Source organism: Heptranchias perlo, chromosome 2, assembly GCF_035084215.1.
Source record: "Heptranchias perlo isolate sHepPer1 chromosome 2, sHepPer1.hap1, whole genome shotgun sequence".
In the NCBI taxonomy this organism is placed as follows: Eukaryota; Metazoa; Chordata; class Chondrichthyes; order Hexanchiformes; family Hexanchidae; genus Heptranchias; species Heptranchias perlo.
Genome location: NC_090326.1, coordinates 32202890 through 32222005, shown reverse-complemented (window position 1 = coordinate 32222005; position 19116 = coordinate 32202890). Strand labels below are relative to the sequence as shown.

The following is a 19116-nucleotide window of genomic DNA, read 5'->3' as shown; positions in this document are numbered from 1 at the left end:
CCACAGCTGCTGTAAAAATTTCAGTGCGTTAGTTTGTACCATTGGGGGGGGAAAAATGATATTTACTACTTACAGCCAGAAGATCTGTAAATCACGCTCCCGCTCCCTGAAGGTTTAAGTAGTGACTAAGCAGTGACCCATGCACCTGTCTATCACTTTTTTACAATGCGTGTGTGTTTTAAGTGTCTCATTTCTGCAGCTGCAAAATAATCTATTTTTAAAAAGTATACAGAATAGAGAAGATTCTGTCTCTAATTGATCTCAGGAAGTACCTAAGAGGTGTTGGTGCCATTTGACCTCAGGATCTATAATTAGACCATGTGGCCTTAAAGGGACAGGCCACTTTACAGACAGCTGCACTGTAGCAGCAGTATAATATATTGTAGAGGGGTTCTCCTGCTTGTCCACTGTAACTTTGGCAGAGGAACTACAAAAACCTCGGAAAAACAGCGTAAATGGCTCCTCCACTTCCCTCTCTCCGCATCCTTCAGCTTTTTTGATTTTTCTCATCTTGGAAAGGAAGTGACCCATGTTGGACTGTAGTTCCATGGGCACTACTGCATGCTGGTACTGACAATTCTTCGTGAATGAGCCCAGTTTGTGAGTGATAGCAGGATATTCAATCATGCAAGGAAATTGCAGCTCAACCCATCTTCTGTTGGTTATGAATGGATGACTAACAGGAGCAGGAACTTTGCTGACTTGCCTGCTCTCATCGACGCACGGAGATGATTTCAACGGGGACCACCTCATGAGTATGTGCATATCTGGAAGTGTCTGTTGTTGCACTCTCTTCTAGGATTAAAAATACCGAAATATATTCAGAGCCAAAAAGTGTGTTCAAGGCAAATCCATTGTCTTCCCTGTCTAGCTCAATGGGTGTAATTTGCAACTGAATCCCTGGTCTCTATTAAGCTAGCTGATGCTAGAGTGAGCAACAGCTAGGGCACTATAATTGGCCTGGTGTCCCTGGCCTAAGGACAGGTAATGTCAACCAGGTTTCCAATCCCTGATCCAGCACCCCACTGACAAGTGCATATATGTGGATGTCAGGTGAGGTCAGTATCAGCTGCGGTTTCTCCTCCCTTTCCACTCTCCCTCCCCCAGATTAAATAGTCTGCCAGCACTCATTATTCAGCCTCGTGCATGAAGAATAATCATTTGGATGAAATAGCACAAGAGGAATGGGGAGAAATGGAAGGTGGGAGAGTCGAGGTTAACTCTAGAATGTAAGAAACAAAGCATACTGTGAGACTGTATTTTAAAATTGTAAATATTTTAGTAAAACCTCATCTTTTGCTAACTTGCATTACCTAAATAGGGTTGTATTTTCCCTTTTTTGATGCAACTAAAGGATAGAGTTTTTCATTAACTCAAGTTGCTTTCAGTCTTTGATTACACTGGAAAACACCAGATCTTTTTGTACCGATCATTTTGCTTTGTGTGAGTTCCTCACCGGTCAGTGCATTCAGCTAAAAATGACCAAATTATAAAAGTGAATTTAAAAAAAGGCATTAGTGCAATCTCGTAACATTTTGGAAGATCAACAGTAATGTTTGTAACAATGAATGTGGATGTTGGTAATTGCACAGATTTAAATAACATTCATGGGGCACTGCAATTTTGAGAGTTTTAGTCCAGTGCACATGGAAAATGTGTTAATTCGTAACAATGATATAAGTGGCTTATTAAAATTTCTGAAAATAAAAAGTGATCATTCTCCTTATCCATTCAGTATAAGACTTGAAAAAAGATTTAATGATAGTGATGCTGGCCTGTGAAATGAATGTGAACAGGATGGCATCAGTTCTTATTGCAGTGATCACCTCAATTGGAAAATTGATATTTTGGAGTGAATGCTCTGCTCATGCGTTTTTGAAAAAGAAAAATTGGCTGTTACAAAGAATTGTGATTAGCATCCTTTATTCGCGCTCTTTCTTTCCTTAAAATGAATGATATAATTCCGCGGAGTTACTGGGTGAAGTAGAAACTGAGGCCAACATCTTGTGGGAGCTGATTTAATATACAGTTGTTTTTAAGCTGAAATGCCCTAATTAATGAGTAGCTATTTTCAGCTGTTTCACTGTACCTTGTGTTTTATTTATATTGCAGTACAGTTTTTTGAAGCCTTCTCAAATACTGATTTTCAGTCTTGTTGTGGAACCTCTTATGTTTTATATTGCAGGGCAGTTTCTATAGCAACTGGATCAACTTAAAACTACTGTCTATGCAGCTTCCTTGATGGCTCTGCTGCTAAATACAGCACGTTACTGGACAATATACACCACAATGTCCCAGGTTCAATTCCCAGTTTGTGCTGAGTTAGCTGATCTCGCAGGAGCAGCAGTGGAACCGTTGAATTGGCCAGAGTGTCCCTGGGCTAGAGAGGGTTAAATGAGATTGGGTTACTAACCAGCAACCCCTGCAGTAGACTAGTGCTTATCGTGCAGGACTAGTGACCCAGAGGTTGTGATCATGAGAACCTCCCACCGGGAGAAGCTGTGAAATTGAATTCAACAGATCAAGTAATTTGTGGGCTAGCAACAGAAAAAATAACCCAATTGGTTCATTAATGTCCTTCATGGAAGAAAACCTGCATGGTCAGGCCTACATATGACTCCAGTCACACGCCATGTGGTTGGCTCTTAAAGCCCTCAGAATAACTAAGGATGGGCAATAAATACTTGCCCACAGATTAAGAACAAATAATTTTTAAAAAAATTGTTCCTGTGTTCAAATCCCTCCATTGCTTTGCTGCTCCCTATCCCTGTAACCTCCTTCAGCACTCCAACCCTCTGGGATCTCTGAGCTCTTCCAGTTCTGGCCTCTTGCGTAATCCCGATTTTCATTGCTTCGCCATTGGCAGCCGTGTCTTCAGCTACCTAGGATTTAAGCTCTGGAATTCCCTTCCTAAATCTCTCTACCTCGCTCTCCGTCTTTAAGTTGCTCCTTAAAACGACCTCTGACCAAGCTTTTGGTCACCTGTCCTAATACCTCTTTGTGGCTCGGTGTCAAATTTTGTTTGATAACACTCCTGTGAAGTGCCCTGGGACATTTTTACTACGTTAAAGGCACTATATAAATGCAAGTTATTGTTGCGTAGATGTTGGATAGGGACAGGAATGGGCTTCACTGATACCATATAGCGCCAAATAGCCTGTGCATACTCAGTGCCTATAGCCAAGGAGAAGGGCAAGAATTGGCCAAAAGAAATCCTTTATTTACAAACTTGGACCTGTAACATTGATTTGAAGTCGCAAATAGTGACTCTGCCTTTGGTGGCAGGAATGCTGCTTAATTTACTTTTGCAGTTAGCTGTTGACTTCAAAGCATTCATTGATAGCTAACCCGCGCGGTTTCTGACGCAACTCCCGAGGCCGATTTAAGGTGGGGATGCAACCTCTTAAAGCGAGGTTGCATTCCCCAGTTTAATTTTTCTTTGACCAATTGTGGAACAAACTCTGCAACAGTGATGAGTCGAAGAGCTACTGAAAGTATGTGTTCCACATCATTAGGTATTAAGGGATATGGGCCAAAGGCAGGTGTATGGAGTTAGATCAGAGATCAGCCATGATCTTATTAAATGGCGGAGCAGGCTCGAAGGGCCGATTGGCCTACTCCTGCTCCTATTTCTTATGTTCTTAAGTTGGCCTGAAATTTTCAAGTTTGCTTTTATGCTTAATAGATATTTGAGATATCTTTGTACTGTAATGTTAACAGTATATGAATTTGGAAGATGTGATGTCTGAATTCCTGGATCCACCTTATGCGTGATATGATTGAATTATGTTGCAGCACAGCTGCTAATATCTAGCTTGCTTGAGGGTTTAAGTTGAAGCACATAAAATTAGTGCTGAAATAGTTTGCCAGATGGTGGGGAATACCACGTTTATTGATTTCCTTTTCCCGCTTTGTTTCACCATTCCCTATCAGTTGTTCACTTATGTCCAATATCTTCATTCTTCAAGCATAACTGTTTCACTGTTTTCTCAAGGACATTTGTTATAGCCATTTGGTGAAAAGCTGGAAGTTGATGTTGGAGGCTGATGAGCACGATGCTCTCTGTGCTGTTTGGAAGCAAGTTTCATACATTAGCGTGTCAAAAACTCACCCTATTGAACCAATTGTGGGAGTACCTTTACCACAAGGACTGCAGCGGTTCAACAAGAAGGCTCAATGTCACCTTCTCAAGGACGACTAGCTAGAGATGGGCAATAAATGCCGGCTTTGCCAGCAATGCCTATATCCCGAGAATTAATATAAAATTTGGATTGGAGTGACAGCCTGATGTTGGGAGCTCAACATGGTATTCCTTGTGCTACCACACCTGTAATAGATATTGATTCTTATAAGCTCAGATTTGGAAGATGTTGACGTTTGATCTCTGTCTGTTGTAATTGAGAAAATGATCAAAGTTGGAGCAAGAGGACCCAAAGCAGTTGAACTTCTCTGGATGTGCGTCTTGGTCTTGTTTTACCTACTCCACAGGATATTTGCTTTTGATTTTGACCATTCATTTGGCAAGCATCTGGAAAACTGACACTCACTCATTGATACAATGATCTTTTGTATTACCAGTATTTTACTTTGCATTCTAGGAGTTTGGCATGCATAAACTGGCTCCCACGGTTGTGTTACTAAATTTATCTCCCTAATGCTGCTGGCAGACTCGGAGACTTAGTTTTCCATGGGTCTGCAAGTCTGCTGCCGGATAAGAGAGCCAGATTTAGAAGTGTGAGCACAGGGGGCCAGGTTCATGGATGCTGTTGTCCCAAAATTCAAACAAAGCAACGGCAATATAAAAGCGGTCTTTGAGTATCTCTGTAATTGTTCTGCATCAACTGGAGTACCAACAGCATTTTAAGAGTAATGTTAACAGGAAGCCTTGGTTATAGTGTCTGCTGACATCTTTGTGGATTAGAGGCAGACAGAGCTTCCATTATGCACAATCAAACAAAGTTTACTGGTCTCTGTTGGTATGGTTTTTAGTGACGGAGAAGAGCATACTGCATCATTGGATCTTCTCAATCTTTGGAAATTGATGGTGCAATAATTGACTGTCAAGGGTATTTTTCCTTGCAGCTTTCTTCCCTTACTACTTTCCTGGAGGCATCAACACGTATTGAGGTATGGTTTCATGGGTGACCGCAGCTCTCTGTTACCTCATTCAACCAGCTGCACTTAATGTGTGAATCTAGACAGTGAGTGTCTGGAGGCTATTAGACCATTGTAACTGAGCCAGTTTGGTTCATGCCTATATGTCTCCTGATAGAAGTTACTGATCAGGAGTGGGACTCCTGGGCTGATTTTCTTTTGTTTCTCTCTTTCTTTTCTGCCCACAATGAGCCTGTCGTTTTTATTAGTGATAGGCCAGTTGTGTTTCCGCTGCTGCTTCAGCTGAGATTAGTGATCCAAGCACAGATCTGGGAATCACCTTGGAACTTGTCCGTCTGTGTGATCCAGTCCCACAATATTCCTTTTTTCGGTTGGCTGGGTGTTTATCACACATAGACACTCATCACTGTACTCAAGTCTCCAAATCAAGCTACGTAAAAAATCTACAAGCAGTTTCTGTTTGCTTAATACAATATACATTCTCTTCCCAAAGAGACACAACCCACTTATTCAAGTCCAAAGAGTTCAGGTGTGGGTTAGCAAGAGGCTCGACTTAATGACTCCAGGTTTGATGAAGTTTAACCAGCTAAAACCAGGCAGCCTACCAGCACAGAGCACTGGTAATTTCCAGCTGTTTGCCCTTCCAAGACCACACTACCCATTAAGGCATTAGCTTGTCAGATTATCTGTCGCTGAGTGGGAGGGATCACAGCTCAGTGACTGTTCTATCCCTCCAGGTCTCATAAATGAGCCAGACCAGCTGGTCATTCATCAGTGCCCTGGCATGCTATGGATCTGCCTGGCTTAGATATTGGATTATCAGTTCTGCCATAGAAGGTTGACTTTGTTTCAATCTTTTTTTGTCAGGTGTCTCATTTTGGAGCCACCTTTGACCATCTTACCTCTCCATCCTCAAGGAGGATAGTCATTAGTTGGTCATTTGACAATTGACTAAGTACAGATTTGAGCCCTTTCTAGGTGACTAGGAGGCACCAGATGCTTCTCATGAGTAGTATGGTCAGTGGTCTAACATACCATTATATAGAATTACATAGAATGTCCAGCACAGAAACAGGCCATTCAGCCCAATACGTCCATGCCAGTGTTTATGCTCCACATGAGCCGCCTCCTTCCCTACTTCATCCAACTCTATCAGCATATCCTTCTATTCCTTTCTCCCTCATAAAATGGAAGTCCGTTGATTTCATCCTTCTGACCACGCAGCATGTGCCATTGAACAGTGGTCCGTCTCATTGGAGATGTGGACCTTCAACAGTTGTTTACCTGCAACCCATTCATATCAACCAGTTCCCTAGATGTATTGGCAAAGATGTGCTTTACTCCTCGTCCAAAGTGTTTAGTTTCAATTTAGTGTAGGTTGCACTCATTCCCCTTCTTGCTGTCATTCCAGTCACAGCTTGGAACTGGACAACGTGGCCCTGCCGTTGCATGGCTATGAGTTCAGAACCATGAAGAAGAACAGTTCAGAAACATTTTGTACTCAACAAGCCTAACCTCCATTGGTTAATTGAAGAAAGATGCAAAATGCCTAAACACTGGTTACTCCTTCTCAGCAAAAACAACTGTGTTCAGGGTGAAGGTGATATCTGCCAGGAACTCCCAGATACAAAAATAAATCAATAATTGGGGCAGATGTGCCTTGCATCTTCCAATTAATAACTTTGAGATCCCTTCTTGATCCGTGGAAAGGCATAATACTGCACTGGGCAGACTGGCTATTGGGAAATTTCCCGACTGCCTCAGTTAATGTTTACTGAGCCCCCGTTAGCCTCAAGTTTAAATAAAAAGACCTCTATTACCTTCAACTAAATAGAAAGACATGAACCCTGTGCACTTTTAACGAGGGTGTACAATTAGCAGCTGTAACTTTCAGTGGGTATGTTATAGTTGGTTGCATGTATTTTCCCATTTGGTTTCTTTTTCATAAGAGGTAGCAGATAGCGTTTTATTTCCCGATAATTTTTTACTTCCCTATGTGATTTAAAAAAAAAATTAGGATCTAGCTTTGCATCTGGGCCCCTAAATTCGGGAAAGTAGTATTTTAATCCAAAGAGTAGTGGTGAACTGAGCTGTTTAAATTACAGTAAGTCATTGATTTGACTCAAGCAAATCATTAACAAGCAGCGGTAATCATTGTTGGCTAAATAGTACATCCTTTCATTTCTATTTACTTATCTCCTTTAAAGTAGGAGACACTTTGGTATGATTATTACTTATCATATGTGTTGGTGCACAGTCACTTCTTGGAATCACAAAGCTAAAAGAAAATTGCCCAGGCCTGTAAATTGTAAAACTTGAACAAGCTTCACTGGGGCTGCAGGAAGCCGCAGATTATAAGCTTTAAACAAAGGTGCCCTGGCAACCTTGACAACTCCAGTGCGGGCATTTTACAGTCTTCTGTTTTCAGGAAATCTCTGGCTGGGAATTTCCCGCTTGGAGCTGCTCTCTCTCCACTGCTGTAACTTTGCCGGAAGTGCAGTGAAAGCCCTGTGACACAGCGGGAACAGCTCTGAGCGAGGAAATTACCAGCCTATCTGTCTATTTGATTGAGAATTGTAAACAATTTTACAACACCAAGTTATAGTCCAACAATTTTTGATTGAGGACTGCATCAATTTAAAAAAAGATTGTAAGCTGCCCAGTATCCAGTGTGCTGAACCCAACTTTGTAGATGAGCAGTGAACAAGGGAAGTGAAATACTAATTTTCAGCAGATATTACTGAGACTCAGCAGGTCTACATGTAGGAGAATTAATTTTAGTTATTTGAGGTTCATGCTTACATTTTGCTGCTGAATATGAAGAAAAGTGGATGTGAAAGGGGGAAAGAGGACAAGAGAGAGATGATTAATACTGCAAAGTCTTGCTTAAAGCGTAATGCGATGTTTAGTGGTAATAGTTCTCTCGTTGAAAATCTTGCCTCCTTGCCTGTCACGAGCATGGCAAGTGAAACGGCTAAAATTCCTTTAATGCAGATGGCTATGGCAATGCCAGTGTTCCTTCTCTTATTAAATTAGATGGAGACTTGGAGCCAACACAGGATTGTGAACTAATGCAAAATTCTCCAAACCCCCTAGATGATTTCCCTGTTACCACTGCATCTTGTCTCAATCGATCAGTGTTGATAGAAGCTACCAAGTTTGTAGTTGATGAAGCCAACTATGTTCAAAGCTCAGAAGACCAGCTAGCTAACCCAACTTCTTCTCAAGTGAGAAGATTCAGGGCAATCAGGAAAAATTCGTGGTAGTCTGGCAACTGTACCTGACAAGTGTTCCACACCCTGTGAAGGTTGAAGGGATTTTGTTTGCTAAGCCGAAAGATGGAATAGAACTTGAAAGTTTATTTTTGCTTACCATCCAGGTGTTCCATTTGAGCCTGTTTTTTTAAAAAAAAAAGTAAAAGTATGAATGGAACTCATCAGGATTGGCTTTCATATTCCATTGACAAGAAGACATTATTTTGTTCAGACCGTTTGGCTCAGATGCTTTCGACACTCAACATGCCCAACCAATTCAAAGCGGCAATCAACAAAGCCAATAGGATGTTGAACTACATAGTTAAAACAGTAAAATACAAGTCAGAGGAAGCCCTGTGCAATGCTCTGTTCAGACCACACTTTGAATACTTTGTCAAGTTGTGATCACTGAGACACAAGGGTGGCATTCAGGCACGAAGAAGAGCCACAAGGCTGATCCATAGTGTCAAAGGTCTGAGTTATGAGAAAAGACCAGAAATGCATGGGATAGGAGACATGAGAGGTGAATTTATAGAGGGATATACAAAATGGTTAAGGGAATAGAAAAGCTAAGTATGGAATATTACTTTGAATTAAATTACAAGAGTTGGATAGACACAGGTTAAAACTAGTAAAAGCCAAATTTAGGACTAATGGTAATTTTCAAAAGGGAATTAGATAAATACTTGAAGGGGAAATAAATTGCAGGGTGATGGGGGAAGAGCAGGGGAGTGGGACTAATTGAATAGCTCTGTCAAAGAGCTGGCACCAGCACGATGGGCCGAATGACTGTGTTGGTGCCAGCTGTATGATTATGATTCTATATCAGGAAATTCACCTTAACTCAAACAGCAGTCAACACATGAAAACAATTAGTTTTTGCAAAGGGGCCACTTCAGGGTAATTCTGGATGCATGAATTAAGAAGGGTTTAAAAGACCTTCTTCATCTGTAATCATCTTGTATTATTGAATTACAGTAATGCAAGCACCTTGTCCGATAATTTAAGACTTGTATCTACATGATTTTCTTTCTTCAAAAGTATGTATGTAAGTGATTCCAGGTATTTACCACTTCAACTTAACTCAATTCAAATGAATCAACTGTACACAAAATCAATTGCAGTACTTCATTCATGACAATTTGCATCATCACTGGTCAAGAGCTGTAGGATACTCCCTTTGGCCAGTTGTAAAGCATAATCATTAGCTTCTGCACAGCAATCAAACAGTCTTGGGTAGGAAAAACTGCTCAACCAGAAATTTATTTACAAACCCAAAATGCAAACTTGTTCAGTGAGAGATCCCAAGTGGAGGCCAAGCATTTCCCCATGGAGCCGGCCGGAGGGGGGGTGGGGGAGGGTTGATGTTTGAGGGAAGAAGAGAACTAGATAACAAGTCATTCAAGATTATTCCAGCACACAATCAGGGAACTAGCACAAAAGCAGCAGGTCCCATGCCCAACCCCTAGATATAGCGCAACAGATCAGGAAAATAACAAAGTCAAACTTTAATTGATTTAAAAAGAAAAAATGTAAATGCAGGCAATCCAAAATAAAATATAAAATGTCAGAAATGAACATTATGTTTATCAGTATATTGAAAATTTAAGTTTAATTTTTGAGCAGGGATCCTTCCTATTTTCAAAACCACCACTGTTCCCTCTGTTTATGCAGCGGTACAAAAAAATAGGAGGGTGCATGAATTTAAAGATGATCACATAGATCACAAAGTACAAAACAAGGAAATGATTCAAGTTATAGCAGCACAGAGAACATAGGGGCTTGGAGCAAACAAATGACGTGGCTTCAAAGATCACAGAATTTTGGACGCAAGTGAGTTACGCTCGTAACTACAATACACCCAAGTTTCCTCGATCTTTTACCTCCGTCCATCAAACCGTCCGTCCAAACGAATCTCCACCCCCAAAACTGGCCACACCTCCAAGTCTCAAATGCGAGTGTCCTCCAATCCGGGGGGTTAGGGGGGTCTCTCGACATTGAGACCAGATTTTCAAGTGCAGCAGGAGGAGGTGGGCAACGTGGCGCAGGATATTTTGTAAATTCCACTTGTTTAGATTTAACACTGACTACAGCATCAATTTTTAGTTTGCTATTGACCGTTGCTATGCTGAGTGTGATTTGTTATTTATGGCACTGCAGCATGGATGTGTTTTTTGGTGAAATTTTGAAAGTAGCTAATTAACATAAGATTGATTACTCTTGGTGAGAGTTTACTCTGCATATTTACTACACCGAGTGGGGGTACGGGAAGGGCTATGCTAAAGAAGTTCTTAAGTTCGGGGCTGAAGTATGCAGCGGTTCTCGTGAGTTTCACCTCAGGTCAGCTTCACCAGGACAGCAGTTAAATGTTTGTAAACAGTAATTGCAGGAGCTCTAGAAGCCACAGGGCTGCCTGAAAGGACTTAATGACAGGTAATTGCACTTTAAAGAGGTGCAGACAGCTGTTTGAACTGCCTGAAATAGCCAGCCCGTTTAATACGGTTTAAGCGGTGCATTTGTAATTGACGCCTTTGATAATGTCAAATGGTTAGTGTCATTTGCCCGATATAGGTGGCTATCCTGCATAAACGGAGATGGTGTGAGTGGTGTGGACTGTATCTGTTTATTTTAATTATTTTCATGGCAAAGTACAAGTTATATCAAAAATTGAAAAGCTACCCCAATTGTAGGTTTTTAAAAATGCTGTGCCTGATGTGCACGAACGATGGTTAAATGAGTTGTAACTTCAAATTTTAAAACTCAAAGAAGTAATATACTGGCATGGGTTCGGCATTTCCTTGGGCCCCGATTGTTTCCTTGGTTTCTGCTGATGTATGCCCATTTGGAGTTTGGGTATATTGCAATGAGATTGGGAGGATACCTGGGCATTTTTTGACATCAGCAAAATGGTCGGAAGTTCGTCCGCAATGTCGGGTGTGATTTCCGGGTTACGCCCATGGAGGACACTCCAGGCCAGGAAATCTACAAGTCCAAGTTTCGCTCCTCCTCTCTTCCTGTCCTAATCATTTCAGCAGCTCCGATAAACTGTCAATTATTCCAGTAGTCAAAACACTGCCTGCTCATATTGGATTCGCCATCTCTACTATCCAAGATACAGTTCTTTACGTAAATCCTATTTTCTTCTAAGATTCTCTTAAGTGCCTCAAAAGTTCTTTACTAAACTCTCAATGAGGTGAAGGAAAGCAAAAAGCCACTCGCGGACCTCTCCATCGTTTTTTTTTATTCGTTCATGGGATGTGGGCGTCGCTGGCGAGGCCGCATTTATTGCCCATCCCTAATTGCCCTTGAGAAGGTGGTGGTGAGCTGCCTTCTTGAACCGATGCAGTCCATGTGGTGAAGGTTCTCCCACAGAGATTGTGACTTTTTTTAGCGAGATTTTACAACTGAGTGGCTTGCTAGGCCATTTCAGAGGGCAATTAAGAATCAACCACATTGCTGTGGGTCTGGGGTCACATATAGGCCAGACCGGGTAAGGACGGCAGGTTTCCTTCCCTAAAGGACATTAGTGAACCAGATGGGTTTTTACGACAATCCGGTAGTTTCATGGCCACCATTACTGATGCTAGTATTTTAATTCCAGATTTTATTTAAGAATAACTGAGAATTGGTCGGTGATGGTTATTTCTTGTGTGCTACCAATCTGAATAAAGAAAACGCTAACTTTTCTGACTTTGTCTGCCACCTTGTCTTGCATCATTTGTTTAATAGTATCGATAATATAGTTCATGAAAACTTTGGAAAGAAATGTGACTAAAGAGCCTCAGCCTTTGGTTGATGTTGTCGCTCCTTTCCTTTCTTTCTTCTGCTCCACAACTTTTTCAACATGTTGCCTAAGAGTTTCATCATATTTTGCAAGCAGTAAAACCAGCTCCAAATATTTGGATCGTCGAGTTTGTATGCTCCTTCATTCTGACTTGTTCTACAACCCTCATTTTCCATTCAGTTTGACTATTTGAATAATGTAGTTCAAAACTTCTTTTTTCTCTAATTGTACTAATTTTAGTGCGATTTTTCTCTCCAGCAATTTCAGCTTCACATGAAAATTGCCGTGCTCACTTCTGGTCATGTTCTTAATCGGAGGGTGTGCCTGAGGCTATACCAAACACGAAAAGTAATTGAATCTAGAAGGGGGTACTCAAAGGAATAATTGAGAACTACGAAGAAATTTATACAGGAAAATGTTGAAAAGGTAGAATCTTCTTGCCAACAAATAGCTTTCTTGGCTGTTGATAGTTCTAACCCAAATAAGATTCCTGCCATCAGATTATTTATTTTTCAGTTTTCCTTCCTGGTTTGTGGGGAAAAAAATTAGACAACTTGGAGTACTTCCATTGAAGCAGAGAAGACGACGATAAGATTTAAAAGAAGTTTTTTAAAATTATAAAGGGTTTTGATAAAGCAAATAGGGAAAGACTATTTCCTCTTGAGTAGGCAGAGACAAAGTCATCAATTTAAAACTGGTACAGAATGAGGAGAGGGGTTAGGAGAAATTTCTTTACACGTAAAGCTGTTAAAGCATGGAATGCTTTGCCACAGAAAGTAGTTGAGGTAGAGATCATTGCATCTTCTAAGGGAAGAGTAGATAAACATTTGAAGTGGAGGATCATAAAGGGCTGCGGGGAGAGGGCAGGACCGTGGGATTAATTTTGGATTCTTCCAGCAAAGAGCCAGCATAGGCATAATGAGCTGAATAACTTCCTTCTGTGCTGTAAACGTCTGTGGTTCTAAAACTGCCTTTGGGCTCTGTTAACTCCCTCCCCTGGATAGTACGATTTGAGCGGAGTTCACTAAGAAGGGGTGGCATTTTATTACATACACGCTTGAGTGCTTTGCTTCTGACATCTAGAATTAATGTAGTGAACCACAGGCACGTCAGTCAATACTCTGTACACACAAGACCAGGCTCCCCCAAAAAATTAAGCAGTGCAATAAATAAGAAACTACCTCCTGGAGGAGTCCCGTCTCATTTCAGCATTCTAATCATAAAGTTGTTGTAATCCTTTTTAAATTAGTTACCCGGCTGCACCAATTTAGTTGACCCTCGGTGACGGTGCAGTTGGAACTGTTTGTGTTCCTTCACACCTAAGATGGGTTGCCATTTGTACAGCCTCATTTGTACAATTGCTAACTTCCCAACATGAATTGCATCCATCTTGAGGTGTTGGATTCCTTTGCTCACTTCTGTATTGAATATCAAGCTTTGCAAAGGAATGATAGTTATTCATTTTTCAATAGTGAGCTCCTGTTCAGGTAATGTACTTTCAGCAGCTAAAAATTGTGGTAATATTGTGTGAAACTCATTGTAGATAATTTTAAATGTGTGGGAAAGTATTTAAGATTTCAAAGCTATTAATTTTCTAAAGCCGTTGCACAACCCTTAATCCCAAATGTTTTCTGGTAAGCACCTGCTTTTTACTGCTGTAAATAAAGCTCGGAAAGGGTGGCACTGTGCCATGGAGACTAGTAGGAGGCCTGTTTCACTCGTGATTGGTTTTAAATTACACTCTGGGGGTGGGGAAGAAGAGAGGCTCTGAGCCTTTGCCCAATGTTTCCTTCTGGTGTGAGGAAAATGGACGAATCCCTTCGGCTCACTCCTGTTTAACTCCTTCCTGGAAGCTGGCTTAAAAGCAGCATTGGTAGATGCCTGGGAATGGGTTACTTGGTCATATCTTGGGTAGAGAATGATCCCTGGCCTGCTGAGACCAAAGAGGAGGAGAAATTAGTTTACTTTGGGTGAAAAATGCCAGTTTAAATATAATAGCAAAAATTACATGCTTGTTTTAAATTAACTTGATAATTATCATTTTTAAGTAGTCTTTCATACTCTAGTTAGTAAAAATAGTGACTCTTAAAAACTACAGTGGCTATTTGATATTTAGATTGAATTTGAATAATCTACTAAAACCCTTTGGCAAGATTTTCAAATGTACAACAGTAGAAACGGAGGGGTGGGAGGAAAGCAAGGATAGAAATAATACCAACTTACCCAGCAATAAATCATGGTCAGTGACCAGGAGATACCACTCACAGGTGTCACGATGACATCCTACGTGACTGTGACCATATTAAAGTATCCCTTCTCGGCCTGTCTGCAGCCTTTGACACGGTTGACCACATCATCCTCCTCCAACGCCTCTCCTTTGTTCAGCTGGGTGGGACTGCGTTCGCCTGGTTCCATTCTTATCTATCCAGTCTTAGCCAGAGAATCACCTGCAATGGCTTCTCTGCCAGCTCCCACAATGTTACCTCTGGAGTCCCACAAGAATCTATCCTTGGCCCCCTCCTAGTTCTCATCTACATGCTGAGACGTCATCCGAAAACACGACATCAGATTCCACGTGTACGCTGACGACACCCAGCTCTACCTCACCGCCACCTCTCTCAACCCCTCCACTGCCTCTGATTTGTCATGCTGCTTGTCCAAGGGGGAGCAGAAATTCCCTCCAACTAAATATTGGGAAGACCGAAGTCATTGTCTTTGGTCCCCGCCACAAACTCCGTTCCCTAGCCTCCAACTCCATCCCTCTCCTGGCCACTGCCTGAAGCTGAACCAGACCATTACCAACCTTGGCATCCTATTTGACCCTGAGATGAGCTTCCAACCACATATCCGCTCCATCACCAAGACCACCTACTTCCACCTCCGTAATATCACCCATCTCCGCCCCTGCCTCAGCTCATCTGCTGCTGAAACCCTCATCCAGGCCTTTGTTACATCCTAGACTTCCAATGCTCTCCTGGTCTTCCATCTTCCACCCTCCACAAACTTGAGCTCATTCAAAATTCTGCTGCCTGTATCCTAACTCGCACCAAGTCCCGTTCACCCATCACCCCTGTGCTCGCTGACCTACATTGGCTCCCAGTCCGGGAATGCCTCAATTTTAAAATTCTCATCCTTGTTTACAAATCCCTCCATGGCCTCGACCCTCCCTACCTCTGTAACAACCTCCAGCCCTACAACCCTCTGAGATCTCTGCGCTCCTTTAATTTTTGCCTCTTGTGCATCCCCGATTTTCATCGCTCCACCATTGGTGGCCGTGCCTTCAGCTGCCTAGGCCCTAAGATCTGGAATTCCCTCCCTAAACCTCTCCGCTTCTCTACCTCTCTGTCTCTCCTCCTCTAAGACCCTCCTTAAAACCTACCTCTTTGTGGCTCGGTGTCAAATTTTGTTTGATAATGCTCCTGTGAAGTGTTTTGGGACATTTTACTACGTTAAAGGCGCTATATAAATGCAACTTCTTGTGTAAGGAACCTCCACTAAATATTGCATATCACCCTGAACTACCCATCTGAGTAGTTGAAGCACTCATCATGAACAATGGATACTAAATACCACAGGTAATATTAGTACAGCGCCAATCTGATCAGAAGGGATCGAAACCAGCTCACAGCCAACAATACTCCAGAAGTGGAGATCTACTTATGAGGAGCTTATCCTGGTGCAGTTGTTGGGTGAATACAACCTATTCAAATTGGGTTATCCACCATAACATTTGGAATATCTGCACTATCGTTAAAGCTGATTACTGATGAGTTGTTAATGATACCTTTGTTAATGGTAGATCGTTTTCTACTTTATTGTTTTATCCACTACAATTTAGCACGTCCACACCTTTATGGTGCATTTATACCACAAGTTGTGTCTTGATGTGGAATTGTTTTGGCATTTCCCTAACACTAAACTCATGCAGTGTAAATTGGGTGTTCAGCCTAATCTGGATCTCCGAAGTGAAGGAGAGTGAGATCCTTGCCTGAGATCCTTGCCTCCGGGGAGTCTTGCTTCTCTTCACTTCAGTGACTGGTCGGACCCTGACTCTGGATTCAGTCTACATTTACACAGTGGCTGTAGCACTGGTTGGTGCAAAGGAAAATAACTTTGCACTGACACTACAGCTTGGTTGTACTTTTCGTTGATCTGTATTAGAATCCAAGGAAGAGCCACAATTCTAATCCATAACAGGAGGAGCACAATGTATGCAAAATACTCTAAAATACACATGATATAATTTTATTTCCTTTTTACTCCATAGGTGCTGACATCATGCCGAGTTTTTCTTTTGGCAGCACGAATCCCTACCAAGGTAAAAACTACTTTTTGATTTATTTTTTGTCAATCCTGATTTTAACTAGATGTATTGGGGAGGGAGGAGAGAAAGATGGAGTGACTTATGGAGCACAAACTTGGCGTCTGTAACTTTAAAAAGAAACATGAACAAATCTTGTGTATCTTACGTTCATCAGACACTTGGGGGTAATTTTAGTTCTACCTGCCTGGCAGAAACCAGACAGGTAGGCAGTTAAAATCCCCCAGTTCCCTTCTCTGCCCTGGAGCCGCCAGAAATTGACCACCTGGGATTGTCACCACAGGTGGCAAGGACTCTTCCAAAGCTGACTGGTCCTTTTTGAACATGTACATCTTGGATCCCAATGACATTATCGTGACCCAGCATCAGTTTCCCGCCAGGCCAACCCATTGGATCAAGGCCAGAAAAAGGTCTGAAAGAGTAAGTTTCAGATTCTTGTTGTTTTAACTTGTGGAGCCAGGAGGAGCAGGTGTTCTCCTCCGAGCCCCACAAGGAAATCTTAAACCTCCCCCGCCGCATTCTTGCTCCCCCCCCCCCCCCCCCCCTCCAATCGCAGGGACCCCCACTGGATGGCCAGATAGCCAATTCTACCGGACCTGCTCAGCGGGCTGCTTCTGGGTCACGCAAATTTGTGTTGCTTCCTGACGTCTTCCCATCTGGAACCAGAATAGAAATCTAGCCTTAAAAGTCCTATATTATATTTTCATGACCAGTTGCCTTCCTTGGCTTAGCATTTCTAAATCTCATCAGCTAAGGAGGCATCATGCTCCATGTGTCATTTGGCTATTTCTCGAAATGGTCTGAGTGCTAATTTGTGGTGGGATAAAACCGCATTTGTGCTGGTACTATATTTATGACACTTATTCTGCAGTTTTGCACAACCTACCTTTGAAGCCATTTTGCAGAACCTTTTTCAGAATATTAAATAGGTTGGATAGAGTCCACGATACAGTTGATGTAGAAATAAATTTCCTTATATAAATTTCATTGGTGCGAAGTATTTTTTGGTGTGTTGCAAAGGTGGCTGGATCGTTACTGACATGAATACAACAAAGGCACTATAAAATAAGAGAAAATCAGCCCTTAACGCTTGAAAAAAAATTGCATCCGGATGCCTTATAAAGTGACCAGTTGCTGTAAAATTGCTGTTGAACTGATTGGACCAGTACTTGGATGTGCTGGCGTGATGGTGTAAGTGGGCACTGTACTAGACAGACAGAAAAATCTCACTGTGACGTAACTGGAAGTTTGACAACCAATCAGATGTTGAGAGCTATAGTGGTATTGAGCCTCTGACCTCAACAAGACCCCAGCTTATTGCTCTGATGAACTAGCTGTTGTATAAATTGTTACAACAGTAGTAGGATGCATCAAGTCACGTGATCCTTTTCCTACCAATAAAGTTTTAACCCAAAATATATGACACCCTATTTGTCCAGTCAGTTGTCTAAGTTTTATTTAAAGGCTAGTAGATATTTAAAGCTCTACTGTCCATTTTCTGCAGAATTTCGGATGGAACATCAACAGTCATGAATCTGTTCAATTGACCTCCAAATTGTAGAGCTGCTATATAAGTAAACGTGATTCCCACAGTAGTTCCAAACCACTGATTTTGGCTCTTTTCTCCAGAAATGAGAAGACTGAGGGGTGACCTCATAGAGGTCTTCGAGATTATGAAAGGGTTTGAAAGGGTAGGCATAGAGAAGATGTTTCCACTTGTGGTGGAGACCAGAATTAGGGGCCACAAATATAATATCGTCACTAACAAATCCATTAGGGAATTCAGGAGAAACTTCTTTACCCAGAGAGTGGTTAGAATGTGGAACTCACTACCACAAGGAGTAGTTGAGGCGAATAGCTCAACTACTGAAGCATTTAAGGGGAAGCTAGAAAAGTACATGAGGGAGAAAGGATTGGAAGGATATGCAGATAGGGTAAAATGAAGTAGGGTGGGAGACGTTCGTGTTGAGCATAAACACGAGCACCTGTTGGGCTGATGGCCTGTTTCTGTGCTTTAAATTCTATGTAATTCTGTGTAATATTGCACGAAACAGGTCCCCAAGTATAGTGCTAGCCCAAGTAACAACATTGGCTTGTGGCTGCCTACCCAGTGGCAAACATTTAGATTAATACCCTGCAATTTAAAAACACTAGATTTTAGGGAAAATGTTCTGCGTGAGGAGAAAACAACATTTTGTAAAACTATTTTAATGAGATCTGTCTACCTTAATATCTGTAAATACCAATTCAACTGTACTATTTATGGCTAGTGTATTCTTCCTTCTTGTGCTTTTGTATGCAACACTTCAGCATAATGTTTTCAATTTATTTTAATGTAGCTACATTTATTTTTCAAACATTTTATTAAAATTATTTCAACTTTATCGTTTACCTGATCCCTTGAATGCAGTTGCAAATTTTCCACCAATTCTAGACAGACCATATCATTCTGATGTGACATCTCAACACTGAGCTGAAGGATTTTCCCTTCAGCCTATTTTTCCTTCCCCTGCTCCTGCTGTTATACCTGCTGTCTGTTCTCTGTAGCATCTTCAGTCAGTGAGAAATCAACAGACCAGCTTTCATTTTTCTATATGAAATTAATTTTACTCATCTCAGTGGATTCATTGTTCGGCCAGAGG

The 19116-nt window shown here is 41.6% G+C and overlaps 1 protein-coding gene across 3 annotated transcripts in view; it reads left to right on the top strand.

Moving 5' to 3' along the window:
- LOC137336684 (F-actin-uncapping protein LRRC16A-like) overlaps window positions 1-19116 on the top strand; it is a 371070-nt gene that overhangs the window by 81054 nt on the left and 270900 nt on the right. For all 3 annotated transcript variants that reach the window (XM_068001680.1, XM_068001681.1, XM_068001678.1), the window contains exon 3: window positions 16421-16471. In XM_068001680.1, coding sequence (XP_067857781.1) covers window positions 16421-16471 — 51 coding nt within the window. The remainder of the gene's footprint in view (window positions 1-16420; window positions 16472-19116) is intronic.